Genomic DNA, 26474 nt, shown 5'->3' with positions numbered 1-26474 from the left:
TTTTCTCAATGGTATCTACTGAACGAGACTCTGAGCTGTGCTCCAGAAAGAGTCTGGCGGCTGTGTGTAGGATTGATTGAAACAGAGAGAGACTTCTCATTAATACATCTCCTTAAATTGTAAGATAGGGAATAAGCCCAGGCCAAGGTTCTCAAAATTCTCTGGGAATCAAAGGGTTATAAGCAACTATTTATTGAAGCCTGTTTACAATCCGGTTAATCAGTAAGCCAGAATCAGTGAAACTACCCATTCTGGCGGAGTGCAAAACCTCTCAAAAGGTATCCCTGGATGAGGAGAAGCGGAGAGATGAGCGGCTGTTCTAGAGCTACATAGATAATTTCCAGCTCTGAACGGGGCAATTCTCAACTTCCTTGCCAGGTCCTGTCACGCTGGTGTTTACTGGCGGGGAAACCAGGAAGAGCTGGTTCTTGGCCGTTGGATTTTGACTAGTTACTGGGAGAGGTGGAGCCAATTTTAGTGGGTCTCTTTGAAAAAGCCCAGCAAGATGTCAGGGCTGCTCTCAGTCTCCTTCCACCTTATCCTCCTCTTCAAGTTTGTTGCCCCAGTGACCTTTCGCCACCACCGCTATGATGAGCTTGTGCGGACGCTGTACAGGGTGCACAACGAATGCCCCTACATCACGCGGGTTTACAGCATCGGGCGCAGCGTGAAGGGGAGACACCTCTACGTGCTGGAATTCAGCGACTACCCTGGGATCCACGAGCCTCGTAAGCCCTGAGTGGTTCTTGGGGTGGATGGGGCAGGACCCTTCCCTTACAAAGCCAGTAATTGGGGTGGTTTCTGGGGAAGTCCATAGACCCCTCCACCTACAAATTTTCACCTTCCTCCAGCTGTGCTAAGTATTTCCCTACTTAACCCTCACATTGGCCCTGCTTCTGGGGACCTGCAGCCCCAGTTCAGGCTCTAGTCTGTTCTTCCTTTTGAAGTTCTGTTTGCTCAAGACCTTCATGGTTAAAGGTGAGTCTTCTTCCTTGCTTCCACCGCGTCCCCCTGCCTTCCCTCCTATTACTCTTCTTTTTTCCATGTTATTATGCTGTCTTTACTCAGTGCTTCAGAAGACACAAGCAGAAACAATTAGCTCTTCTCATTCTGCCAGGAAACCTCAAAGGGTTTAGGGATGTCTCTTTGGGGAATGATCCTGGAGAGAGATTGAAGTCTTGGATATTAGTTTTACTCACTGGATTACTTTTTGTTTGTTTCTATTATAAAAGCGATCTGTGTTTAGATTGGAAGTAGAAATTAGATAAAGAAACAAGAACAAAACTCATGCATGATCCCACCACTCACAGATGATCATTGTTAAATATAGTGATGCGTGTCCTTCCAGAACTTGTGTATGCATGTTTAACAACCCCACCTCACACGTTTTTTTATAAAAATGGAATCATACTAGAACTGCTTTTCTCATTTCATCGTCTTTCATAAATAGTACCCATGTCCATAAGTGTGCATCTACATCATTTTTTCGGGCTATGTAATATTCCATTGTATGGTTGTAGATAACTCTTCATTGACTGATAGACATTTAAGTTGTTTCTAGTTTCTAGTTTCTCAGTTCTTTACTTACAGCAGTTGTGACATCCAAATTATGTCAGTTCTTGCTTCAACCTCTTCAAATCTCAACCAGCTTCAAATCTCTCTTTCCCTTTCCACTTCCATCCCCCACACTAGCCAAACACTATCACAACCTGCCTAAAACGCTGCACTAGGTTCCTGACTCTCCTAACCCCTACCTCCCACCTCTCTCTAAACCTTCCATTTAGCACACAGATGCCAGAATACTTTCCCCAGATACTGATCTCATCCTCTCACCGCCCTGCTTAGAGTCCTTCAGTGACAACCTCACAGGCAGTGGATCCTGTCCCTGACGGCTTCAGAATGTTACATGGCCTGTGGGGAGGGTAGGGGCAGTAGAGTGGCAGTAGCTCAAGGAAATCTGTGCCATTAAATGAGGATAAGGACTTTGCTTTGAAGCCACACTTGCACTGAAAACACCATGCTTCTGGGGGGGGGTGTGTTCATTGTGGAAGCTTGTGGGTGCTAGTGGACATCATAGATTAGCCCCTCACTCCCACGCTCTCTTCCACTGCCTAGCATTCCAGGTCTCCTTGAGGCTTTCTCTTCCTATTCTAGTCCTCACTAAGCTCTCTTTTCTCTGATGCCCTACCATTTAGCTATTCTTCCATGCAATCATTCATTATTCATTCCATAAATATTACTGATTATGCACTATCTACAAGCCTTTTGTAGACTCTGAATAGACAACAAACAGAATAAAACAAAGACCGCTCCCTCGGGGGCCTTAATTCTAGTGGTGTAAGACTGGTAAAAAGTGGGTAAGTAAGTAAATGTATATTGAATCAGATGAAAAAAAAGTGCTATAGAGAAAAACAACCTTTGAGAGAGAGAGAGAGAGAGTCTACCAATGCTGGGGAGAGAGTTGTTACTGTTTAGGAAAAGTTTCTCCTTTGAGGTGGTTTTGAGCATGTGCTGGAGCACGCCAAACTAGAACTGGAGAGGAAAATGTCTGTAGGCAGAGGGAAGAGCAGGAGCTTGCTTGGCATGTGTGAGGAACGGCAAGGAGTCCCCTGTGGCTCCAGCAGAGTGAACAACGGGAAAGCAAGGTCGGAGCAGTATGGTTGGGGGTAGGGCTCCTGGGCAGGAGATCATGTGGTGCCTTCCAAGCCTTTGTGAAGATTTTGGCTTTTAGAGTAAAGTGAGAAGCCGCTGGAGGGTTTTAAGGAGAAAAATGACATGATCTGGCTTAGAATTTTTTAAAAGACCATTCAGAATAGGGATAAATTATAAAAGACAGCTCAGAACGGGACTCAGCAAACTATAGCCTGAGGGCCAGACCCCTGTTTAGGTAAATAAAGTTTCACTAAAACACAGCCATGCCCTTTCTTTCTTTCTTTCTTTCAAGTAAACTCTACACCAACGTGGGGCTTGGAGTTATGGCCCCAAGATCAAGAATCACATGTCCTTGGGGTGCCTGGGTGGCTCAGTGGGTTAAAGCCTCTGCCTTCCGCTCAGGTCATGATCCCGGGGTCCTGGGATCAAGCCCCACATCGGGCTTTCTGCTCTGTGGGGAGCCTGCTTCCTCCTCTCTCTCTCTCTCTCTGCCTGCCTCTCTGCCTACTTGTGATTTCTTTCTCTAAAAATAAATAAAATCTTAAAAAAAAAAAGATCACATGTCCTACTGACTGAGCCAGCCAGGACCCCTGCCCATTTGTTTTTGTATTGACTATGTCTGCTGTTGCTGGAAATGTGGAGTAGCTAGACAGAAACAATACAGCCCACAGTCCCAAAGTAGTTACGATTTGGCCGTGCACAGAAAAAGCTTGTTGACCAGTGACTCTGGAGAATAGACTTGATGGGCGGGGCAGATGCAAGCTGTTCTAGAAGATTCCTGTAACAAACCAGGTTGTCAGCATATGGAGCCTGAACCAAAATGATAGCAGGGGTTGTTATGAGAAGTGGTTTTATTCTGGGTAAGTGGAAGGTGGGGACAAAGAATTTCATATCAAGCACCTTTAAGCACAAGACATTATACTGGGCTCTATAGGGCAGTTTATGATTGCAATTTGTCCAAAAGGGCCTCAGGAATCATTGGAAAAGACCCAGTGGAAGCGTAAGATTTTCATTTATTCATTAGGGGGAAAGGTCCCTCTGCAAGGTGAGGAAACCTTGGCACTTGCACGCTTTCTCCATCTTCTCTCTATCTGCGTCTTCTTGCCCTTGCAGTGGAGCCGGAAGTCAAGTACGTGGGAAACATGCACGGCAATGAGGCTCTGGGCCGCGAGCTGCTGCTGCAGCTGGCCGAGTTCCTGTGCGAGGAGTTCCGGAGCGGGAACCAGCGCATCGTGCGGCTGCTGGAGGGCACGCGTGTGCACATCCTGCCGTCCATGAACCCCGACGGCTACGAGGTGGCCGCCGCCCAGGTACCGAGCCCCAGAGCGGGGCCCTCTGCACAGCAAGGCCCTCTGACCAGTCCTCCAGGTCTCGCTGCCAGTGCCACCCTGTCATCGAGAAAAAGCCGATGGGACTACAACACAATGTGGAGACCCGGGTTCAGCCGTATGGCAGCCTAGGTGGTGAACGTGGGCTCCCTCTGAGCTTCCTTCTCTCCACACCTTTCCCGCTGACCTCCGGGTTTTATTATGAGGATCGAGAGGCAGTGTCTGTGACAATGCTTCCTAACCTGGAAAATATTAAACAGGTGTGAAGGGCTCTTGCAAAACACACCTCCTTCCCTCGATTTTTAGCTTTGAACCCTACATACTCTTCTCCCTCCCACATCACACTTCCATTTGTGTTTGTGGGGGAATAGAACTCGCTTGTCCCACAATTGTGCGGGTGGGGGCTAACTCCAGATCCTTCATGCTTTGGGTTGTATTTCTTTTCTTTTTTATTGAGGTATAATTGACATACAATATTATATTAGTTCTTGGTATACAACATAGTAATTGGACATTTGTGTACTTTGCTAAGTGAATACTACTTTTCTGTATGGCGTTTTCCTTTACTAGTATAGTACTCAGCCTTTAAATTTTCTAGAATTACATCGTGCAGGGATCTATGAGCTTTTACTTTATTTTCCAACATAAATTCAAAATGTCAGTGTACCTATCTTTAAATCAATGGTATCTTTTTTTTTTTTTTTGTGACTGTGCATCTGAATCATAGGTGAAGATTTTTTGAAATACAGATTCCTAGCCTCCCCCCACCCCCATCTACCGAATTGGGATTTTTCCAGGGTGAAGCCAGGCATCTGCCTTACACAGTAGATATGTTCCTTTAAAAGCTATGTCTAAACTTTGGTTTGTTTGGGCTGTTGGATGAAGGGATGGGGGTTTCTAAATTAAAGAGGCTTTCTCCCCCACAACTTAAAAATGTCTATTTGAGACAGTCTTGGAATTTTTTTTTTTGCCATTTTTAAGACTAAATTTCACTACTTTACTTTTTAAAAAAAATTTTATTATGGTAAGAGCACCCAAGATGAGGTCTACCTTCTTAACAAAACTTTAAGTGTACAAGACAGTATTGTTGACTATAGATACAGGTGTTGTCTCCAGTTCTGGTCTCCAGAACTTATCTATCCTCCTCAACCAAAACTTTATGTACCTTCATTAATAACTCCCCATTTCTACCTCCTCCCAGCCCCATAGAGGCAACCACCCTCTACTCCTTGATTCTGTGAATCTGACCACTCTGTCCTGTACAAGTGGAACCATGCAGCATCTGTCCTTTTGGTCCATCCCATTTTAAACCTACTTGAGGATAGGGCTGGGGAGGTAAGTAGAGGCAGGGGGAGGGAATGGAGCCAAGATGTTGAATGAAACACAAATTTGCCCCCTGCAATCTCACCACTTCCTGTCAATGCAACTCAACAAATGAGAAACGAAAGCTTTGTTTCCCCACTGGAAAATCATACAAGTGTACCTTAATATCTAGAGACTTGAGTTTCCAAAGTAGCAGGAACATTTGAAAGAGATGTGAGGGGAGACCTCCAGCCTGGCTGCTCTCCTTCTATTGGCCCTTCCCAATATTGCACTGGGGAAACTGGAGAATGTCAGACTTGTGTGCATCTTTTGGGGAATGAGGTGGGGTGGGATAAAGTAGGAAAAAGCCCTGACAATCCCCCTAAATCCTAGAGCCATCTCTGGGGAGCCAGTTACCTTTACTTACCTACCGTGTACTTGTTCAGAGGGAGCAGATCTTGAACCTGAGCCCAAGAGAGACCCCATCAAAGTTCTCAAACTCCCAGAGCTATCTTCCATACCCACAGAAAACCTGTCTGCGTGGCTACACAGGGGAGACCCACCTAGCCACCAAACTTTAAAGCTACCTGTAGATAAAACAGAATAACCTCCCCTCTCCCCATCCCACTGAAGATTTCCAAATCTTAATGCCTAGAACTTGTGCATATGTCATGTTACATGATGAGGGAGAATTAAGGTTGCTGATGTACTTAAGGTTGCTAATCATCTGACCTTAAAATATCCTGGATTATTTGGATGGGCTCAATGTAATCAATCACAGGAATCCTTCAAGTGTGGAAGAGGAAAACCAGAGGTAACAATGAGAGAGATTTGAAGATGTCGTGCTATTGGTCTCTAAGAAGAAAGAAAGTAATGTGGGTGGCCTATAGAAGCTGGGAAAAGCTGGAAACAGATTCCTTTAGAGACCTCACAAGGAACACAGCGCTCCTGACACCTTGATTTTAGTCTTGTTAAACCCATTTCAGTCTTCTGACCTCCAAAACTATAAGATAATAACCTGTGTTTTTTAAGCCACTAAGTATGTGGCAATTTGTTACAGAAGGAAACCTAACCTGTTTAATGGGAACTTTCTGTTACGGAAACTCCTCATCTGCCAGCCTTATGACCTGGCGTGAGTGTTAAATCAACTGATAAGTAAATTAACATAGAATTTTAATATGAACATTAGGAGCTACATTGATATGAATGTGCAAGTAATGGAAAACTCCTGGAAATGAAATGAAAATCATTGTCTCATACAAGTGAAAAATCAAACTCCCAATTGAAAAATTACATGAATATTTCCCCTGAACAGAATTAATGTAGGGAACTTAAGGTAACTTAAAGAAATATTATGTTCTCAATGAGATACAAGAATAAAATATGAGAAGAATGCCATGAAAAATAGAGAAATCTAAGAACAATAAGGATTTTTTAAAAAATATGAAAGTGGTATTACATCTGTGAGTTGCTGTCCAACATCCATCCGTTCACTCCACTTCCGGGAAAGGCCACCAGTTTGGGCTCTACTCTCCAGTCCACAGGGATCCAGTGGACACTATTCCCCTTCTCCAATGCCTTACAAAACATTAAATGGAATTTCTGTTTTGTGAGGGCCTTTAAATACATCTCTATTTTACTACTTGATATATCTTAATTATTTACATATATGTCTATCTCTTTGTATATAATATGAGTTTCTAGAGGGCTGGCATAATGTCTCATTATCTCTTTTCATAGTGTCTTTCAGAGGGCTTTGAGTAGGGATGCATTTAAGTGAATGTTGATTGGCTAAAAGGATGAATGAATGAGTGAATACATACCAAATAAATGCTACAATTTGAAGTGTGAGCAGAGAAATGAAGGGATCCAGGAAGTTGATGCTGCCAAGAAGAAAAATAAACAAGGATCCTAAATTTAAAAAATAAAGGGGTTGGGGGTGATTTCCACAGTACAGCTGCTTTGGAAACAGTTTAGCACTTTCTGAAAAAGTTAAATATAGACTTAAAGTATAAGCTGGCAGTTCTACTAGTAGGTATCTACCCAAGAGAAGTAAAAACATACATCCGTACAAAGACTTGTATGGGAATGCTCATAGCAACATTTTCACAATAGCCAAAAAGTGGACATAATCCAAATGTCCATGTGCAGGGTCCAATAGTATCCTCGCCTCCCAAATTCATGCCTATCTGGAACCTCTGGCTGTGACCATATTAGGAAATAGGGTCTTTACATATGCAATCAAGTTAAGATAAAATCATACTGGATTGGGGTGACTAACTCAAACATGACTGGTGTCCTTATAAGAAGAAAGAAATCTGTACCGAGACACACACAGGGGAGAAGACCTGTGACGGGAGTAGAAATTGGAGTAATGAATCTATAGCCAAGGAATGCCAAGGATGGCCACCAGCCACCAGAGGCTGGAAGAGACAAAGAAGGAACTCCTATGGAGCTTTAGGAGCGTGGGACCCTGCTGACATCTTGATTTCAGACTTCCTGCCGCCAGAACTGTGAGAAGATACATTTTGGTTGTGAAAAGCCACCTAGTTTATGTAATTTGTTACAGCTTACAGCAGCCCTAGGAGCTAGGGCTATATGATAGTCTATTAACTGGTGAATAGATGAAGTATGGTAAATCCATAGATTGGAATATTCATCAGCCATAAAAAGGGATAAAGTACTGTTATGTGCTACAACATGGAGAGACCTCAAAACCGTTATGCCCAGTGATAAAAGCCAGACATGCAATGTGTTATCTCTCTTACTGAAAAATGCAAATCTATGGAGAGAGAAAGTGATGTTCTAGGGTTGGACTAAAAATGAATAATGACTAGAGGGGCATAAGGTTTCCTTTCAGGGTGTTAGAAATCTTGATAAGTTACACTGTGCTGATGCTCACATGACTCTGTCAGCAGTGACTAATCATTCATTGAGTCATACACTTGAAATGGTGTGCAAATCATACCTTTTTTGGTATATAAATTAAATCTCAATAAAACTATTTTAAAAAAAATAGGGGTTCCCATTATCCTGAAACACCTTACTCTTGATAGAGCCTCTCCTGGGATCTCTACCATTAGCGTACAGGGAGACTTGAACCACACCACTGGGTCTTCAGATGAATTAAAGAAGAAAATTCTACATCAGTCGATAGATTAAACTAATGTCCCTCAATACTATGCTACATAGTATTCTTCAACAATAGGATTCAGCCTGAAACCTTCCTTTTTCTCTTCATTTTCCCACTAGGGTGCAGACAGTTCTGGGTATCTGGTTGGCAGGAACAATGCAAATGGAGTGGACCTGAACCGCAACTTCCCGGATCTCAACACCTACATCTACTACAATGAGAAACACGGAGGCCCCAACCACCACTTGCCTCTTCCAGACAACTGGAAAAGTCAGGTAGGAGATGAAATTTGCATGCAGAAGCAGGTAAATAAACATCTGGAATTTCCAGCAACCTTCCTATCAATTAAACGAGCAAGAACTAAGCATCAGCTCAACTCCATGTTAATCTGACCACACCATAGGAGCGGTTATCTTCCATTCTTTGTATCCATTCTCTCCCCCCAGCAACCCCAGCAGAACACCCCTCATGGAGCACATGCTGTTTGATGTTAGTGGCCATGGTAGTCAAGGGAAAACGCTATCCCACAGCTGCATGGTACTTTACACTTGTACAAAATTCTTTCTTAGTCAGCATTTCAGGTGATTGTTCTAACACTGTGTGGTGAATGCATGGAGTGTTCATCCATCCCTGTTTCACAGCTTGCATAGCTAATAATTGATGGACTCAGGATTAAACCCCAGGTCTTCTGACTCAGAAGCCAAGGTTCTTTCTCCTGCACCATACTGTCAACAGAGGACTCTAGCATTCTACAGAGATGCACTGTGTGCACACCAGCAATTAGCTATAGAAGGAGGTGCAGGGAGCTCTGAGCTCTCCAACCATGCTACCCCTCTTCAGACCAACCCCCCTCCCTTTTTCTAAATAGACTTGATTTTTTTTTCATCCAACAAGAAGCCACAACTTTATGAATCATAGAAACAGTACCAATTTCAAACCAAGCTATGGTTATTTTTTTGAAACACCAAAAACCAGGTGCTCCGTTTTCCTATGGTTACATGGTTTATTATGTAATAGCATTCCTGCTGTTCAGGTTTGGACTGCGTTTGCTCCTGACACATTTGCTTGTGATGTGACCAATTCTATGTCCTTAACCTCTACACCTCTACACAGGAAGAGGTTTGATCAACCTCTTCCTCTTCACTCTCCTCGAGTACAATTCAAGCCCATGTGTTTTCTTGAATGTCTGAGACAGCTTCACCTTGAACTTTGAATTTCTCAGCAGATGCTAGTTGCACCTGCTAAGATAAGTCTTTGGTAATAGACTTTATTTTTTTTTTGTGCAGTTTTAGATTCACAGCAAAATTGAGGGGGAAGTGCAGAGTTCCCATGTACCCCCAGCTTTCCTTGATCAACCTCCCCCATCAGAGTGGTAATTTGTTACAATCAAAGAACTTGGCTGACTGAACATCATCACCCAAGTCCGTAGTTAACGTTAGTGTTCACTCTTTGTGTTGTACATTCTCTGGGTTTTCATGAATGGGTCATGGCCTCTGTCTTCTGCTGTAGTTTCATATTCCATGGTTTCACTGCCTTAAATGCTCTCCTTTCAGCTGTTTTGTTTATCGGGATTCCACATGCGATTTCATTTTGAAAAAGACTCCATCTACTTAATTTTTTAAACCATCAGACAAAAGACCAAAATTTCCCCACCTACACTTCTCATATCCAGGAGGATGCTCTTCATCGTACTCAGACATGCCCTCTTTTTAGGCCATTTCCTGACAGACTCATTTGCATAGCCATTTGGCACTTCTGGTTGCCGCTTCACCACCAGGCCCTCATCTCTCCACAGGTGGAACCAGAGACACAGGCTGTGATCCAGTGGATCCGCTCCTTCAACTTCGTTCTTTCAGCCAATCTCCACGGAGGGGCAGTGGTGGCCAATTACCCGTATGACAGATCCCTTGAACATCGGGTCCGGGGGTTCCGCCGGACTGCCAATACCCCTACGCCCGACAACAAGCTTTTCCAGAAGGTATGCAGAATGGCATCTTGTTTGGCCAGAGGCACCTGGGGCTCGGGGGAGTATTGGAGGGGGTCTGATGTATAAGGTTATGGTGATATGGCTACATTAAGGAAAAATAGACCATGTACATGAAAATACATTTACATAATAGTTCAAAACAGCAGAAGAATAAAAAATCCTATTATTTTATAGTTAATATATTAATAAATATTAATATAATAATTGACATTAATTATTAATTCATTGATTAATGAATTCCATAGAGAATAACACCAGCTATTGCTTTGCAAAGCAAATAAATTATTATACTTTTTTCTCCCAGTAATCTCATTTTTTCCACTGTTGTGAAGTAGTAATGAAAGAGAATTGTAGAGATTCCACATATATTCCTCTCCCTCCAACACACCTCTCATCCCCAATACATACAGTAGTACCCCCTTTATCTTTGGGGGATACATTCTAAGACCTCCAGTGGCTACCTGAAACCACAAATAGTACTGAACACTATATATCATTTTTTCCTATACATACCAATAATAGTTTCTTAATAGGCATAGTAAGAGAGTGGCGATAATAGCTAATAATAAAATAGAGCAATTATAGCAATGTACTATAATAAAATATATGTGAATATGGCCTTTCTCTCAAAATATCTTACTGTAGGGGCACCTGGGTGTCTCAGTTAAGCAGCCGACTTTTGGTTTTGGCTCAGCTCATGATCTTGGGGTCCTGAGTCAAGCAGCGAATAGGGTTCTGTGCTCAGCAGTTAGTCTGAAGATTCTTTCCCTCCCTCTCCTTCTGCCCCTCCCCCTGTTTGTGGCCATGCTTACTCTCTCACTGTCTCTCAAATAAATAAATCTTTTTAAGAAAACTTACTGTACTGCACTCACCCTTCTTGTGATGATGGAAGATGATAAAATGCCTCCATGGTGAGATGAAGTGAGCTGGCTGACATAGGCATTGTGACCCCGTATTAGGCTACTGCTGACCTTCTGACATATTATAGAAGGAGGATCATCTGCTTCCAGACCACAGGTGTCTACAAGTAACTGAAATCACAGAAAGCAAAACCATGGGTTGGCGGGGGCGGGGGGGGGGGTTATTGGAATTCTTTTCATGGCCAAGGCCTATCATACTTGCTCCTTGTTTTCTTTCATAAAACTCGGCTAGAAAATGGTACACCTAGAAAAGAGTTTACTTACCTATCATCTAGTGTCACCCCTCACTTTGCACTTAAAGAAACTTATCCCCAAGTAGAAACTTATCCCCAAGATAGTAGAAAAATCAGAATACAGCTCTTCTTCTTCTTTTTTTTTTTTTTTAAGATTTTATTTATTTATTTGACAGAGAGAGATCACAAGTAGGCAGAGAGGCAGGCAGAGAGAGGGAGGAAGCAGGCTCCCTGCCAAGCAGAGAGCCCAGTGCGGGACTTGATCCCAGGATCCTGAGATCATGACCTGAGCCGAAGGCAGAGGCTTAACCCACTGAGCCACCCAAGTGCTCCCAGAATACAGCTCTTCTAACTCTAGTCCACCACACACATGCGTGCGCGTACACACGCGCACACACACACACCCCATCTTCCTATGCCTGCTGGTGTTTTCTTTGACTGAACCAAGTAATCAGTTGTGTATACATGGTGGGGTTTCATGGTGTCACCCTGTTCTGAGTAGGAGCATTGTTGTATGAGTTGGGAATACTCAGGTCATTTTCCATCTGATATACCTACAGCTGGCCAAGGTCTACTCGTATGCACATGGATGGATGCACCAAGGTTGGAACTGTGGGGATTATTTCCCAGACGGCATCACCAATGGGGCTTCCTGGTATTCTCTCAGCAAGGGTAAGAAGAGTGCTTTCTGGGTACAACAGTGTTGCAAGCTGAAGCGGAGTGGGGCTTATCTCCGTTTCTCAGGGAAACAACAGGAATATCACAGAATTTCACTTTTAAGCAGAGACCTGAGAAATGAAGTAGTCTTAAGCTGAACATTTAATGTCATCTTGTGATGATTTAAAACGAGCATAGGGACACCTAGTGGTCCTTTAAAACTGGTGGTTTACACAGTAGATCAGAGCATAGGAGAGAAATAATGTAGCCAGGTGATTAAGAATGTGGCTCTAAAGGTGTATTGGGTTGAAACCTGGCTTGCCCATTTATCAGCTATGTGGCTTCAGGGTAATTACTTAACCTCTCTATGCTTTGGTTTCTTTTTTTTTTTTTTTAAAGATTTTATTTATTTATTTGACAGAGAGAGATCACAGTAGACAGAGAGGCAGGCAGGCTCCCTGCTAAGCAGAGAGCCCGATGCGGGACTCGATCCCAGGACCCCGAGATCATGACCTGAGCCGAAGGCAGCGGCTTAACCCACTGAGCCACCCAGGCGCCCCTATGCTTTGGTTTCTCACTTGTACTTTGACAAATACTTACCAGGTGCCTGGGTGGCGCAGCCGGTTAAGCATCTGACTTTTGATTTTAGCTCAGGTCATGATCTCAGGTCATGAGATTGAGCCCCACATTGGGCTGCACGCTCAGTGTACGGCCTGGTTAAGATTCTCTCTCTCTTCACCTCTCCTCCTGTCCCTCCCCCCACCACGATCTCTCTCAGATTAAAAAAAGAAGAAAGAAAGAATAACAATACTTGCGTTGTAAATTTGATGTGAATATTAAGTGAAACAATGTGCATAAAGCATTTGGAAATGCCTGGCTTATAAATGTTAGGGTCTTCTCTTTTTTCCTGTAAGATTTATTTATTTGTTAGAGAGCAAGAAAGAAAGAGAGCACAAGCAAGGGGAGGAGGGAGAGAAGGAGAGGGAGAAAGAGAATCTCAAGCAGACTACTCAATGAGCACAGAGCCCGACCTGGGGCTTGATCTCACAACCCTGAGATCATGACCTGAGCAGAAATCAAGAGTCAGGTGCTTAACTGACTGAGCCACCCAGGTGCCCCAAATGTTAGGGTCTTTTTTTTTTTTTAAGGATTTTTTAATTTATTCATTTGAGAGAGCATGAGAGCTAGATCATGAGCAGGGGATAGAGAGTCCAAGGGAGAGGGAGAAACAGACTCCCCACTGAGCAGGGAGCCTGATGTGGGGCTTGATATCAGAACCCCAGGGTTCTCCCCCCTGAGCTGAAGGCAGATGCTCAACAACTGAGCCACCCAGGCATCCCTATTAGGATCTTTTCTAAGTAGCATGGAGCTATGCTTTACATAGCAACAGATGGCCAAAGGAGCTGGCCTGGACACCCAACAGTTCCTCTACTATGTGCTCTCCCTACCTTACCTGCCCATCTCCTGTGAGCCAGCATTTGCCATGGACATTGGCTATTGATGGCATAGCAGAAGCCTCCAACAAGAGGCTTCTCTCTCTATTCCCTGGGCCTTTCCCAACACCAAGGGTTGAGATAGAACTTCTGGTTATGAACTTTTGGTAGATAGAGAACCTAAAGATAAGGAAGAGGCTGAAACAGGAAGCCAGGTTCTTTTAGTCATCATGTTTTAGCAGCTAGCCATACTTTCAAATCTGACCTGGACAGAGCACAGGTAACAGAAGGCTCACTGGTAAGAGCTGAGCTTACAGCTGGTTCTATGACAAAGAGAGAGGAGGAAGGTTAGGGAGTCACCAAGTACTGGGAGGTGATAGACTTCTTGTGGCTGAAAACTTGCTTGAGCACAAGGTGAGAAGGTTTTGTTGAATTTTAATATTTTTTTTTTTTAGTTTGTATTAGGAAACCAATAGGTCATCTTCCCCTCCAATTTAAAATATGAACTATACTTTTTCAAATTGCATTTGTTTCTCCCTCCTCCTTCTCATCATCTGGAAAAGCATGGTCCATGTTTCCAGTGAAAATCATTGCCCTAAAATAAGCTGATATAATTCCAAGATTATTCAGCTCGTTACAGTGATTGTTCCCACAGTGTGCTCTCCGGACCGGCGCCATTAGCATCATCTGGGAACTTGCTAGGACAAGTTAGGGCTAGGGTTAGGATTAGGGTTAGGACTGCAAATTGGGAAGGACTGCAAATTGGGAAGGGGGGGTTCACCCCCTACCCACTGAAACCCTAGTTAAGACCCAGCAACTGTATCTGGCTGGAAGGCACAACTTTCTCGATTATTCTGATGCAGAGTGATCCAGTGAAAGAGGCGCAGTTCTCCAACTTTTCCCCGTTCTCTCTATAACAGCCGCTTATGCTCATCAGCTTAGAGCAGGTGAAGGTGATTAGATGAAATTTTAAAAAAGATTTTATTTATTTATTTCACAGACAGAGATCACAAGTAGGCAGAGAGGCAGGCAGGGAGAGAGGGGGAAGCAGGCTTCCTGCCCAGCAAAGAGCCTGATGCCAGCTTGATCCCAGGACCCTAGGATCATGACCTGAGCTGAAGGCAGAGGCTTTAACCACTGAGCCACCCAGGTGCCCCAGATGAATTGTTTTTTGCCCAAATACCCTTGCAATATAAACACCACTCTAATAAATCAGGAACATATTTAAAAAATGATCAATTCCACTAAAGAGAACAGAAGATAGAAGCAGACAGGCATTCAGTGAAAGAAAACTATAGCTGCTTTCTGCTTTTTCAGGGGCCGACTTTTCTGGGTTAACTATTTTCAGGTCACTCCTGTGTTCTCAGATAGGAGGAGGGATGTGAAAGCAAGATATTCATCTTTAACATCCACGGTCTGAAGAACATCATCACCCAAAGAGAAGATCTGTCCCCTTGGAAGTGATACATGTGCAGGGTCTAATATCAAGGCACCACTAACCAGCAGTCTTTGGAAATGTGGAGGGTCAAGGAGTGAATTTAAGGGATGAAATGCGGAGGAGGAAAAGATGGGGGTGACAAAATGGGCATTTATGAAGAGAGAAAACTGGGAAGTTGGGGAAAGGTTTTGGACCAGGAGGTAGAATAGAAGGTCATGGGGGGCACAGAGCAATCGTGATTATGGAGAGTTGAGTGGGGGCATTGGTGGGATTCAGTTTATACAGATCTGCCTCTGCCCTCTTCCTCTTAGGAATGCAAGACTTTAACTATCTCCATACCAACTGTTTTGAGATCACGCTGGAACTGAGTTGTGACAAGTTTCCTCGCCAAGAGGAATTACAGCGTGAGTGGCTGGGTAATCGGGAAGCTCTAATCCAATTCTTGGAACAGGTAAAATCCTATTCTTGAACTTTCCTGGTTACAGAAAGAGAAGTGTTTTCCGATGGTAGGCAAGGATTTTTGTGAAGCTCAGTTCTGACTTTGACTTTGACTTCATACCATACATCTGGGCTTCTTCTACCCATCAGATTTAGTCGTTCAACATCATTGAGCACAGTTATCTGTCAGAAATGGTACCATATGCTGGGTGTTATGGGCAAACAAATAGCCCTGCCCATATAAAGTTTGTATTCTAGGGTGGAGAGACAGACACTAAACAAAATAATAAAGTGAATTTTATAGCATGTTAAGTACAAAATCCAATGAAGAAGGCCTTACAGAGAAAATGACATTTAAACAGACTTAAAGAAGGTGAGAGAAAGAATCATGCAGCTTTCTAGGGAAGCAAGGGCTCCCCAGTAAGGACACTGCAGAAAATGCAAAGCCTAAAACAAGTAGTCATTAGGGAAATGCAAATCAAGTATATACTTCTTAGGATGGCTTTTATTTAAAAAAAAATTACCATAAAAGATAGACAGTAGCAAGCATTGGCAAGGATGTCAAGAATTGGAACCCTTGTGTATTATTTTTTTTTAAGATTTTATTTATTTATTTGACAGAGAGAGAAATCACAAGTAGGCAGAGAGGCAGGTAGAGAGAGAGGGGCAAGCAGCTCCCCACTGAGCAGAGAGCCTGATGTGGGGCTGATCCCAGGACCCTGGGATCATGACCTGATCCGAAGGCAGAGGCTTAACCCACTGAGCCACCCAGGCACCCCACCTTTGTGTGTTATTGCCGGGAAAGTGAAATGATGCAGCCACTATGAAAAGTAGTATGTGGTTCCTCAAAAATTAATTGTAGAATAGCCTACATGATCCAGCAATCCACTTCCAGGTATAGATCCGAAAGAACTCAGAAAGCAGAATCTCAAAAAGATACTTGTACACCGATGCTAATATCGGCATTATTCACAGTAGCTGAAAGGTAACTGTGACCCAGCTTGTGAGTGGATGAATGAAATGTGGTTTGGACATACAGTGGAATATTCTTCAGCTTTAAAAAAAAAAAAAAAGGAGGGGGGGATTCTGCATACATGCTGCAACATGGATGAATTCTGAGGACAGTATGCAGAGAAAAATAACCCAGTCACAAAAAGATAAATATTGTATAATTTTGCTTATATGAGTAGTGAAATCCATAGAGACAGAGAGTAGACAAGTCTCATTTTCTGCCTTAGATTTTCACAGGATCACTTCGAGCATGCTGTTGAGTAGAGATGGTCGGGAAAAGGAGGGTGAGGAAACCAGCTAATTAAGAGGCTATTACCATAATCTTTGTGAAGATCAATTGTAAAAATATAAGAGAAAGGACTTTGAGGACTCCCAAACACTGAACGCATGTCTTATGGTCATAACCATGCACTGTAAACTTTCTCGCAGGTACACCAGGGCATCAAAGGAATGGTGCGTGATGAGAATTATAATAACCTTGCGGAGGCTGTCATTTCTGTTAGTGGGATTAACCATGACATCACTTCAGGTAGGTGGCCATCCTTAGTGCGGTGAGAAGGAAGCCTTCATGTCCTCACCTTTTTTCAGCATGATCAGGAGGCCAGTTTGTAAGACAGCGAGTCTAGCATGGGTGTCAAGGGCATTGGGGTTGAGGACAGGAGAAAGGAAGGGTGATAGACATAGGGACAGTGAACTAAGAGGCCAGGACTAGGAAGATGTAACTTCTCTCTCAGCATTTAGGAGTCACTGCCTCATACACCTTAGGGGGTGTTTTCTGGGTTTGAGATATTGGTACTGGTGTGAAATAAGGCTGAAGAAGACTATAAAACTGACATTTAGACTTGTCCCGGACCCAGGCATTTCACGACACCTCCATCCAGGGAGAAGTTAGCAAGATGGTTTCTATAGGCTTATTGTAGGGCAAGAGTGATAGTGGAGGCAGATCTTGAAACCAACCTGGAACCTCCTAGAATGGTACAGAATATCTCATATGCACAGGTGTTGCAAACTGCCCCAGCCAAATTTGATCATGCACAACTCTTAGGTTTTTCTTTTTCCTTTTTTTTTCCTTGATGTTTGTTTTGGCATTAATGTAGAACAGTAGCTATCCATGGCCAGGGGTGGTAAAATTTGCCTATCTCCCACAACCTCTATACAAGCAAGGCTCAACCACATTTTACAACACTGATGCCTAATACCATGCAGGTATCTTACAGTTCAGACTTACAGTCCTGGTTAAACTGGATGGAATCTCGGAGATAACTAATATTACTGGAGGTGGATCCCAACCTGAAAGGCTCATTCAAGGCAAAAGCAGCAACATTCTAAAGGCAGGATTCTATAGCCTCATAGTCAAGCATCAGACAACCAGAATCCTCCCTGCTGATGGTTGGACCCAGGACCATTTAGGCATCAAACCTGAGGCATCCCTCAGAACTTCAGGGCTTGCTAGATTTTTTTATATCATATTCATACACAGACAGGGAATGTCTCTGAAACATTCTAGACAATCAGTATATGTTGAATAATACTAATTCCACCAATAAGAACCCACTTTCAACACTGATTATGTTAAATTAACAGACTACCCATTTCACCACTGAAAAAGCTCATTGTAACATTCATTACGCTACTTAGAAGAGCATCTAGTGCTGATTACAGAGGAAGATAGCCGAAGCCCTTATAATAGCTCTATCTAGAATTGGGCCTTTCTGATATAATGCTAGCTAACCATTCAGGGGTGTAAATCCCCAATTAAGAAAATGACAGCCCCTGAGGTATAACTTACACTACCCAACATATGCATAATAACTCCCTGCTTTTGCAAAAGTACTTTAAAAGGAATTACAGACATTTAGTAGGGGGCAGAGAAGAGACTTCTCTAGTATTTATAGTCAGTTCCATTATTAATTGCATGTATTATTTCAATTATTCATTGCTTTAAAAAAAAACTTCAAAGGCATGGTTACAACTGATTCTAAAGATATACAAAGTCATTAGCCAAAATGTTATATCCCTGCCATAGAAAAATAGGCTTTATTTTGAATTTTATTTTCCCCATTAGAAGGTGATGGAAGAAATATTAAAGTAGAATTCTCAAAATCAGAGTTTTAGTGGTTATTTAGTCCAGCCCTCCTGCTTAAGAGAAGATTACACACATACACCACCAGTGACAGCTGATTTTTTAACATGGGGCTGTCATGTCCTTTAGTGCAGAACCACGTCCATCAGTGCAGGTTGTGCACTGCATAACTGTGTGGCTTTTCCATGGACACTAATTCATTCTCTGCTTCAGTGCTCACAATTTCATAAGGCAGTCCATTTCTTTTTTGAAAATCACTCTGTCACAGTAGTTTTGCTTCTGTCTAGCAAAATCTTCCTCCTACAATTTAAACTCATAGTTCTCATTCTTATTTTTTTAGGTAGATGTCATTTCTTCACAGTGGCTTTTTAAACATTGAAACATAAGTCTCTTGTAGTTTCTTTACCATACAAAACGTTCATATATCTTTCAGCCTTTCTCCAAGTGACCCTTTCCTGGTCCTGAGTTTGTTTTAAAATACAGGGTATAGAATTAAATGCAATACTGTCATTACAGAACACATTGAAACTTCTACTCCCCATGAGCTGAGAAGCCTGTGTTCTTACTACATAAAATAGCCTAAGATTGTTTCAGATCTTATCCAGTTTCATCATGCTATTTTAAAAAATCAAGCTTGTGGTCAGCTAAAACCCTCAAATCATTTTTCATATCAAGGCCCCAAGTGGCAGATTTCTAATCAGCAGACTGAGTTATGTTCTTGTAACTTTTAGGTGACCATGGCGATTACTTCCGGCTGCTGCTTCCAGGTACCTACACTGTCACTGCCACAGCACCTGGGTTTGACCCAGAGACAGTGACTGTAACCGTGGGTCCTGGGGAACCAAAACTGGTGAGTTAGGCTGACCTTCACAGAGCACTGTAAAGATCACTTACAACCTCTTGCTTGGTTCTAGTCTCTGCCGAACTTCCTTCTTTCACTTAAAAAAAAAAATTCATTGCTCTCATATGCTTATTTTTCTCCTGTCATTCTATTATTATATCCTTCCCTTTTCCTTTCAGCTTTTTCTCTTTCTTCTGTTTAACATAGCATAATGATGAAAAGGGCTATTTTATAAACCTGGCTCATTTGTCTATAGCCCTTGGACAAATTACCTAATTAGTCTTCCTTAACTTCTTCCTCTGTAAATTGGTGATAACAGCACCTCCTTTGTAATTTTGGGATGAGAAAGTGCATATAAAACATTTAGGACAGTGACCTACATGTCAAAAGTGCTTAACAAATGATAGTTGGTAAATCCCCAAGTCCTTGCCCCAGTACACTGACACTTTTGTGTGGCATGCTTCTGTGCCATCAGCTGGGACTACCACCAGATGGCGCTCTAGCCCCTCCTGGTCCCCTGTGTGCTAGTTTTCGGCCACTCACCTCAGCAAAAGTGCCAGCTGCTCTCCAGAATTCAGCTCTCCGTGGCTGTCTCTTAAAAGCAGGACGAGAAGCAAGGAACTTTTTTTTACCTACTGGCTGGACCTTTTCAGCTCTGTTCATCTTAGATTAGGATCTCAGAGCTAAAAAACCTCAGAGATTATCAACACTAATCTTCAGATTTCTCAAATGGGGAAACGGTAATGAGGCTATCCTATTTAATGAGGTCCTGTGGACCATGTTTCCCACAAGTCCGATCTTCCCTAGGGTCTCCAGACTGTCCATTTCCTTCTCTATACAACCCCAACCCCAGAGCTTAGCCAACTGGCTTGCCTTGCCCCTTTCCCTGTTAACACTGTGCAGTCAAGTAGCTTGTTTTCTCAAATACAGTTACAGATACCATTCACTGAATGGTTACCATGTATGAGACACTATATGAGAGCTTTCTAGAATGATCTCATTTAACCTTAACAACAACTCTGTCAGGGGCATGTAAGTATTACCATTTATGGCCGAGGAAACTGTAACTCAGAGAAGGTAAGAAGCATGCCCAGTGTCACACAGCCAGTAAGTGGAGCCACCACTGCAACAACCTCTCCTGGGCCTTCAAGGCTGCCTTCTTAGCCAGCATGCTACAGGGCCTCATACTAAGCTTAACAGCCTGTGTTCATAAACCCTTATTTTAACATAAGGATCCAAATAAAGAGTTCTTTACATCCTCTGAAAAGTCCTCTGAAATTTCTAGATAGTTCCCCCTTTCCCTTCTCTTCCCTCTATTCCTAGCTCCTGCATATTATAAACTACTTCTATTTGTAGATGAAGGAAGCAAATACTAATTCTGCCACGGCAGCCTGTTATACGGTCCCAGTGTCCCAACCAACTTTCTCTCCCCCCACCCCTTTTAAAAAATTTAATATCAATTTAAGTAACATATAGTGTATTATTAGTTTCAGAGGTAGAATTTAGTAATTCATCTGTTGCATGTAACACCCAGTACTCATTACATCCCATGCCCTCCTTAATGCCCATCACCCAGTTACCCCAGCCCCCCAGCCCCTCCCCACAAGCAACCCTCAGTTTGTTTCCTGTAGTTAAGAGTCTTAGGGTTTGTCTCCCTCTCTGATTTCATCTTCTTTTATTTTTCCTTCCCTTCTCCTATGTTCATCTGTCTTGTTTCTTAAATTCCACATATGAGTGAAATCATATGATGCTTGTCTTTCCCTGGCTTAGTTTGCTTAGCACAATACCCTCTAGTTCCATCCACATCATTGAAAATGGCAAGAGTTCATTGCCTCTGATGGCTGAGTAGTATTCTATTGTTTGTGTGTGTGTGTGTGTGTGTGTGTGTGTGTGTAAGTGTGTGTGTATATATACATATATATACACATCAAATCTTCTTTATCCATTCATCTGTCAAGGGACCTCTGGGCTCTTTCCATAGTTTGGCTATTGTGGACATTGTTGCTATAAATATTGGGGCACAGGTGCCTCTTTGAATCACTATGTTTGTATCTTTTGGATAAATACCTAGTATTGCAATTGCTGGGTCATAGGGTAACTCTGTTTTTAACTTATTGGGGAACCTCCATACTGTTTTCTAGAGTGGTTGCACCAGCTTGCATTCCCACCAACAGTGTAGGAAGGTTCCCCTTTCTCTGCATCACTGCCAACATCAGTCATTTCCTGAGTTGTTAATTTCAGTCATTCTGACTGATGTGAGGTGGTGTCATTGTGGTTTTGATCTTTGTTTCCTTGATGCCAAGTGATGTAGGGCATTTTTTCATGTGTCTGTTGGCCATTTGGATGTCTTCTTTGGAGAAATGTCTGCTCATGTCTTCTGCCCATTTCTTGACTGGCTTATTTTTCTTTGGGTGTTGAGTTTGATAAGTTCTTTATAGATTTTTAGATACTAGCCCCTTGTCTGATAAGACATTTGCAAATATCTTCTCCTGTCCCCTTTTCTTGTTCTACCCTAAAGTCCAAAGACTGATTGGCAGCTGTGTCCATGAGCCCTGCCTTACAGGTGCTGTTCAGTGTCAGATTCGAACAACAACAAATCTGCTGGAGTCATGTATCCTACTGCAAAAGATTTCATTTCCTTTGTCATATAGCCTTTACATAAATCAACATAACCTATCATTGTGTCACATAAAACCAAAAAAGAGAAAAAGATTATCTTTTGGATATAATTCCCAGAGAGGAAAACAGCAAAGAACCCATTTGTTGATAGCAGTAGAACCTATCTCTCTTTCCATTTTGAAGCAGAGATCCATCTGGCTGGGGGAAGAAAAAAAGAAAAAAAAAAAGATTATTTACTAGAGGGTTTTCATGTTACAGTTAAGACTCTTTCAAATATCTCCCAGAGTCATCCAGTGTCCTCTTTGCTTTTCCCCACATCTGGCCAGATGTCAGGCTCCTTTCCTTCTTCTCTGTCCTTCCCTTGTTTTGTTGCCTTCTCTCTCTCTTTCCTAGATCTCTGAATCACTATATACGAAATGCTAATGACACAGTCAGCTCTGATTCTCTCTACTTTGGGAAACTAGCAGAAAAGCTGGCTATGGATTTTTGTGGAAGAGACAGAAAATAACCCCAGGGAGAGCTCTTGTCTGTTGTTCAACTCCCAGCTGGCTTCAGCAGCTCAAACTGTTCCAAGGGCCTAAAAGCCAAGGATCCCTCAGGCGAGTGTGGTTAGAACACTGTGCCACTCCCTCTCACTAAGATGGTTCCACAGACAGCAGATCCTACCCTTGTCAGTCAGAACCATCTTTAGGTCTGCATGCCATGCATGGCCAGTGGGCAAGTTTCAATGTATTTCTGGAAAGGATGCATTCCTTGCACATGGAAATTTGGAATTTAAGAAGCCATGGAATAATCTGTATCACCTCTACTATCTATATTTTCAAGCAGTATGGCAGCAAGTCTTGATCTGAAGGTCAGAGGTATTCATTGACATGCCTGAGCACGGCACCTGTGATTCACACATTGGCATAAAGGGGATCATTATGGCACCATCAATCATAGCTCCTGTCCTCAGCGACAATATTAGTGAAATTGTGGCTTGAGATATAGATGTAATTTTCTTCTAATAATTAAAAATAAATTTAATTAAGTTCATCCAGGTATATCTTGTGTATCACCAGTGATTATATACCACTTCTTGGGACCATTAGCCAAGCCTGACATCACAAGGGCTGCTGCTAATAATGTTCCTTAGTCCCCTGCCCTTGGGACCTGGGACTGTGGGGAGACCAGGTCCAGACAGGTCTTCCCCAATTTCAATTCCAGGAAACAGAATACTTTCCTAGCTGCTGCTTTTTTTCTTCCAGGTTAACTTCCATCTCAAGAGAAGCGTCCCTCAAACAACCCCACCGAGGAGAGTTCCCAACTCAGGACATGGAGGCAGAGGCCGACCAAAGCACGTGCAGCCCCAGGTCAGCCAGGAAGGAGGAGATGGAGATGACACAGTCCCTGAGATCCACAGTGCTGGGGCCACATGGTAGAAAGGCTTGTTCCCACTTTCCCATCACATGAAGCTTTCTTTCTATTTTATTATCTGGTACATATTTAAATACAACCATATTCAGAACAATTCAGAATGGTCTCTGTTCCTGGGGTTAGATCCTCTGATGTGGCAGTGCATCCAATCAGCGGATTCAGTAAGATTTTCCAATTCTGGGGCTATGGTTTGGATCCAGAAGGCTCCACGTCAGTCCACACTGCATCTGGAGACCAGCGGCTGGTTGACCGTCTACCTCCAGAGTCCAGCCCTGAGCCTGCAACATAGCAGGCACTCGGGAGATTCCGGAATGCATGGCTGAAAGGCTGAGATGATTCATCATTGGTGTTGTTGCCATAGCAAGGCCAGGTGACCAAGTCTTCGGCAATCCCAGAGGACTATTTCAACAATAGCCAACAGTTTCTTAATAAGAAACGGACTTCACTCACAAATACCTAGATACTGCTCCCCATTTTCGTACATGGGTATTTTACACAACATGTATGTTTCAGAACAGTTTCTGGGTTTGTAAGGGTAATGGGGATGCTGCTGTGGAATGACTCAGTCCTCTCCCTGTGCCGGTGCCACCAAGCACTGCCCACCTCCCTGGGTTCTCCGGGACCCAGCTGTACTAACCGTTATTGAGGAAGGAGATGTTAGTAAAGATTTTGAAGAGATGTATAGTCATGAGCACACAAGTTCACAAACTCCCATCAGGTATGTTGGGGTTCTGGAGTCTCCTGTCCTCGGGCTTTGGGGAGGGTTCTTTCTCTGACACCCTGTTTCAGAGCGCAGCCTCGGGGAGGCAGGGCAGGCTCCAGTTTCCTCCACTTGTTCCACATCCCCCCACTCTGTCAACCTTCCCTGCCCTGGCCTGTATCTAACTAACTAATTAACTAACATTAAGTAATTTTGCTCCTTTCAAGAAGTTTTCCCACCTCCATCAGAAAACAAAAGGTGCTTAACTATGACAATCCACCTCTTCAGGAGGCCAGTCAAGACTAAGATGATCACAATTTGTATTTCTATGACTTTAGCAATCTCTCAATCTGTGGTCAAGAGGAAAATAGAAAAAATGTTATCTTTTCCCATTTAAAAAGTGATTTCTCTCCTCAGGTGATTAATGCTTTCCCTGCACTTTTCCTTTCTTCCTGATTTGAATCCCATGTTCCTTGATTCTCTTTTTGTTTTTAGAAAGCAGCAGCTTCTTGAGAAGGCTCAGTGGAATTCTATGCCTGAGGTTGCCATATGCACTTGGTTTTCCCAGATTGTCTGAGTATCAGTTGCTTTGTTTTCAGGTTCCCTGGCACATAGTCACTTAGCAGAGCTGATACTTGCTTGCAAAGTGTAGTCATGGTGTTTTCCCTGACACAGCCACATACTTTCATTCACCCATTCATTCATTCAGGGGACATGTATGAGTCCTTGCTCAATGTAAAGGATACAAAAAATATATATAAAATACGGCTCATGACCTTGGCAGCTACAGTCTAGTCAGGAAGACAATAGGTCATCACAATGCATTGTGATGATTGCTGTGATTCAGTAAACTCTGGGGTAGGGTTGAGGAGCCTGGGGGAGGGTCCCTACTCTATGATCTTGGGACAGTCAGGCAGGAGAGGCATCCCAGAGCCACCAAGGTGAGATGTAGTAAGGTTAGAAGTGGCACTGCCAGATGGAAAGAAATGAAAGCAAGTGACAGGGCAGGGTGGATTGAGCAGAGAGCTAAAAGCCAATGCCAGTGGGGTGGGGAGGGACAGATCATGAAGGACCTTTGAACCGTATCACAGAGTCTGGACCTTATTATCCTGGGAAGAACAAGGAGGCATTGAAGGGTTCTACTCAGGGAGTGGCAGGATTAGATTAAGAATGATCACCTGGGCTGTAGCCTTAAGAGCTGGCTGCAGCAGGAGCAAGACTGAGTCAGTGAGAAGCCTGCTGAGATGGCAGTCTGAACCTGGGCATGGCAACATGACAGGGAAACAAATCAGTCATTTTCAGTGAATCAAAAGGAAGATTATCTGGGGTGGGCCTGACCTTATCAGATGAGCCCTTTGCAAACAGTTTCTCTGGCTGCCCTGGAAGGAAGAAAGCCAGCGGCTAGCTTGTGAACTGCCTATGGGGAGGAGCATCCCCTAGAAGCTGAGAATGCACCCAGACAACAGCTGGCAAAAAAATGGGGATCGTAGCCCTACACCACAAGGAAATGAGTTGTGCCAATAATCTGAAGGAGCTTGGGCCAACACCTGAGGGCAGCCTTGTGAGACCAGAGCAGAGGATCCAGCCAAACCATGCCCAGACTTCTGCAACATAGTACATTTGTGCAGTTCTGAGTCTCTGATTTGTTGTGCAGTGAGAAATAGGCGGTTATGCAGCAATAGATCTGTTATGCAGTACAAAAAAAGGAATATATAAACTATTTCATTTTTTTTCCTGTAAATTAGGTTGGATATTAATAGTTAAAACACAAATAACCAGTTGTAGTCATCATACTGGGAGGTAGGGCTGCCATGTTCCCATCTCGAGTGAATGTGTAAAGCACAAAACAGGAAAAAACAAAAACATACAAATCTTTTTAAAGAAGAGGACTGCTGGAGACAAACCAGAAGTGACTCTTAATCTCATGAAACAAACTGTGGGTTGCTGGGGGGAGGGGGGTTGGGAGAAGGGGGGTGGGGTTATGGACATTGGGGAGGGTATGTGCTTTTGGGTAAATTGGAACGGGAGGTGAACCATGAGAGACTATGGATTCTGAAAAACAGTCTGAGGGGTTTGAAGTGGCGGGGGGGGGTGGGAGGTTGGGGTACCAGGTGGTGGGTATTATAGAGGGCACGGCTTGCATGGAGCACTGGGCGTGGTGAAAAAATAATGAACACTGTTTTTCTGAAAATAAATAAACTGGAAAAAAAAAAAAAGAAGAGGACTGCTATAGTCAACTTGACCCAGGAGGTGACTGTGACATTTTCTCTCTCTAAAGGGACA

At 43.2% G+C, this 26474-nt stretch overlaps 1 protein-coding gene across 1 annotated transcript in view; it reads left to right on the top strand.

Moving 5' to 3' along the window:
- The first annotated feature begins 430 nt into the window (after positions 1–430).
- CPN1 (carboxypeptidase N subunit 1) overlaps positions 431–26474 on the top strand; it is a 38873-nt gene continuing 12829 nt past the window's right edge. The window contains 10 exon segments of the mRNA XM_044236840.1: positions 431–728; positions 3766–3962; positions 8535–8690; positions 10211–10393; positions 12116–12227; positions 15395–15534; positions 16962–17061; positions 19347–19465; positions 23323–23430; positions 23432–23492. Coding sequence (XP_044092775.1) covers positions 506–728; positions 3766–3962; positions 8535–8690; positions 10211–10393; positions 12116–12227; positions 15395–15534; positions 16962–17061; positions 19347–19465; positions 23323–23430; positions 23432–23492 — 1399 coding nt within the window. The 5' untranslated portion in view covers positions 431–505.

This window comes from Neovison vison, chromosome 2, assembly GCF_020171115.1.
Source record: "Neovison vison isolate M4711 chromosome 2, ASM_NN_V1, whole genome shotgun sequence".
In the NCBI taxonomy this organism is placed as follows: domain Eukaryota; kingdom Metazoa; phylum Chordata; class Mammalia; order Carnivora; family Mustelidae; genus Neogale; species Neogale vison.
This window is presented reverse-complemented; position numbering and strand designations above follow the sequence as displayed.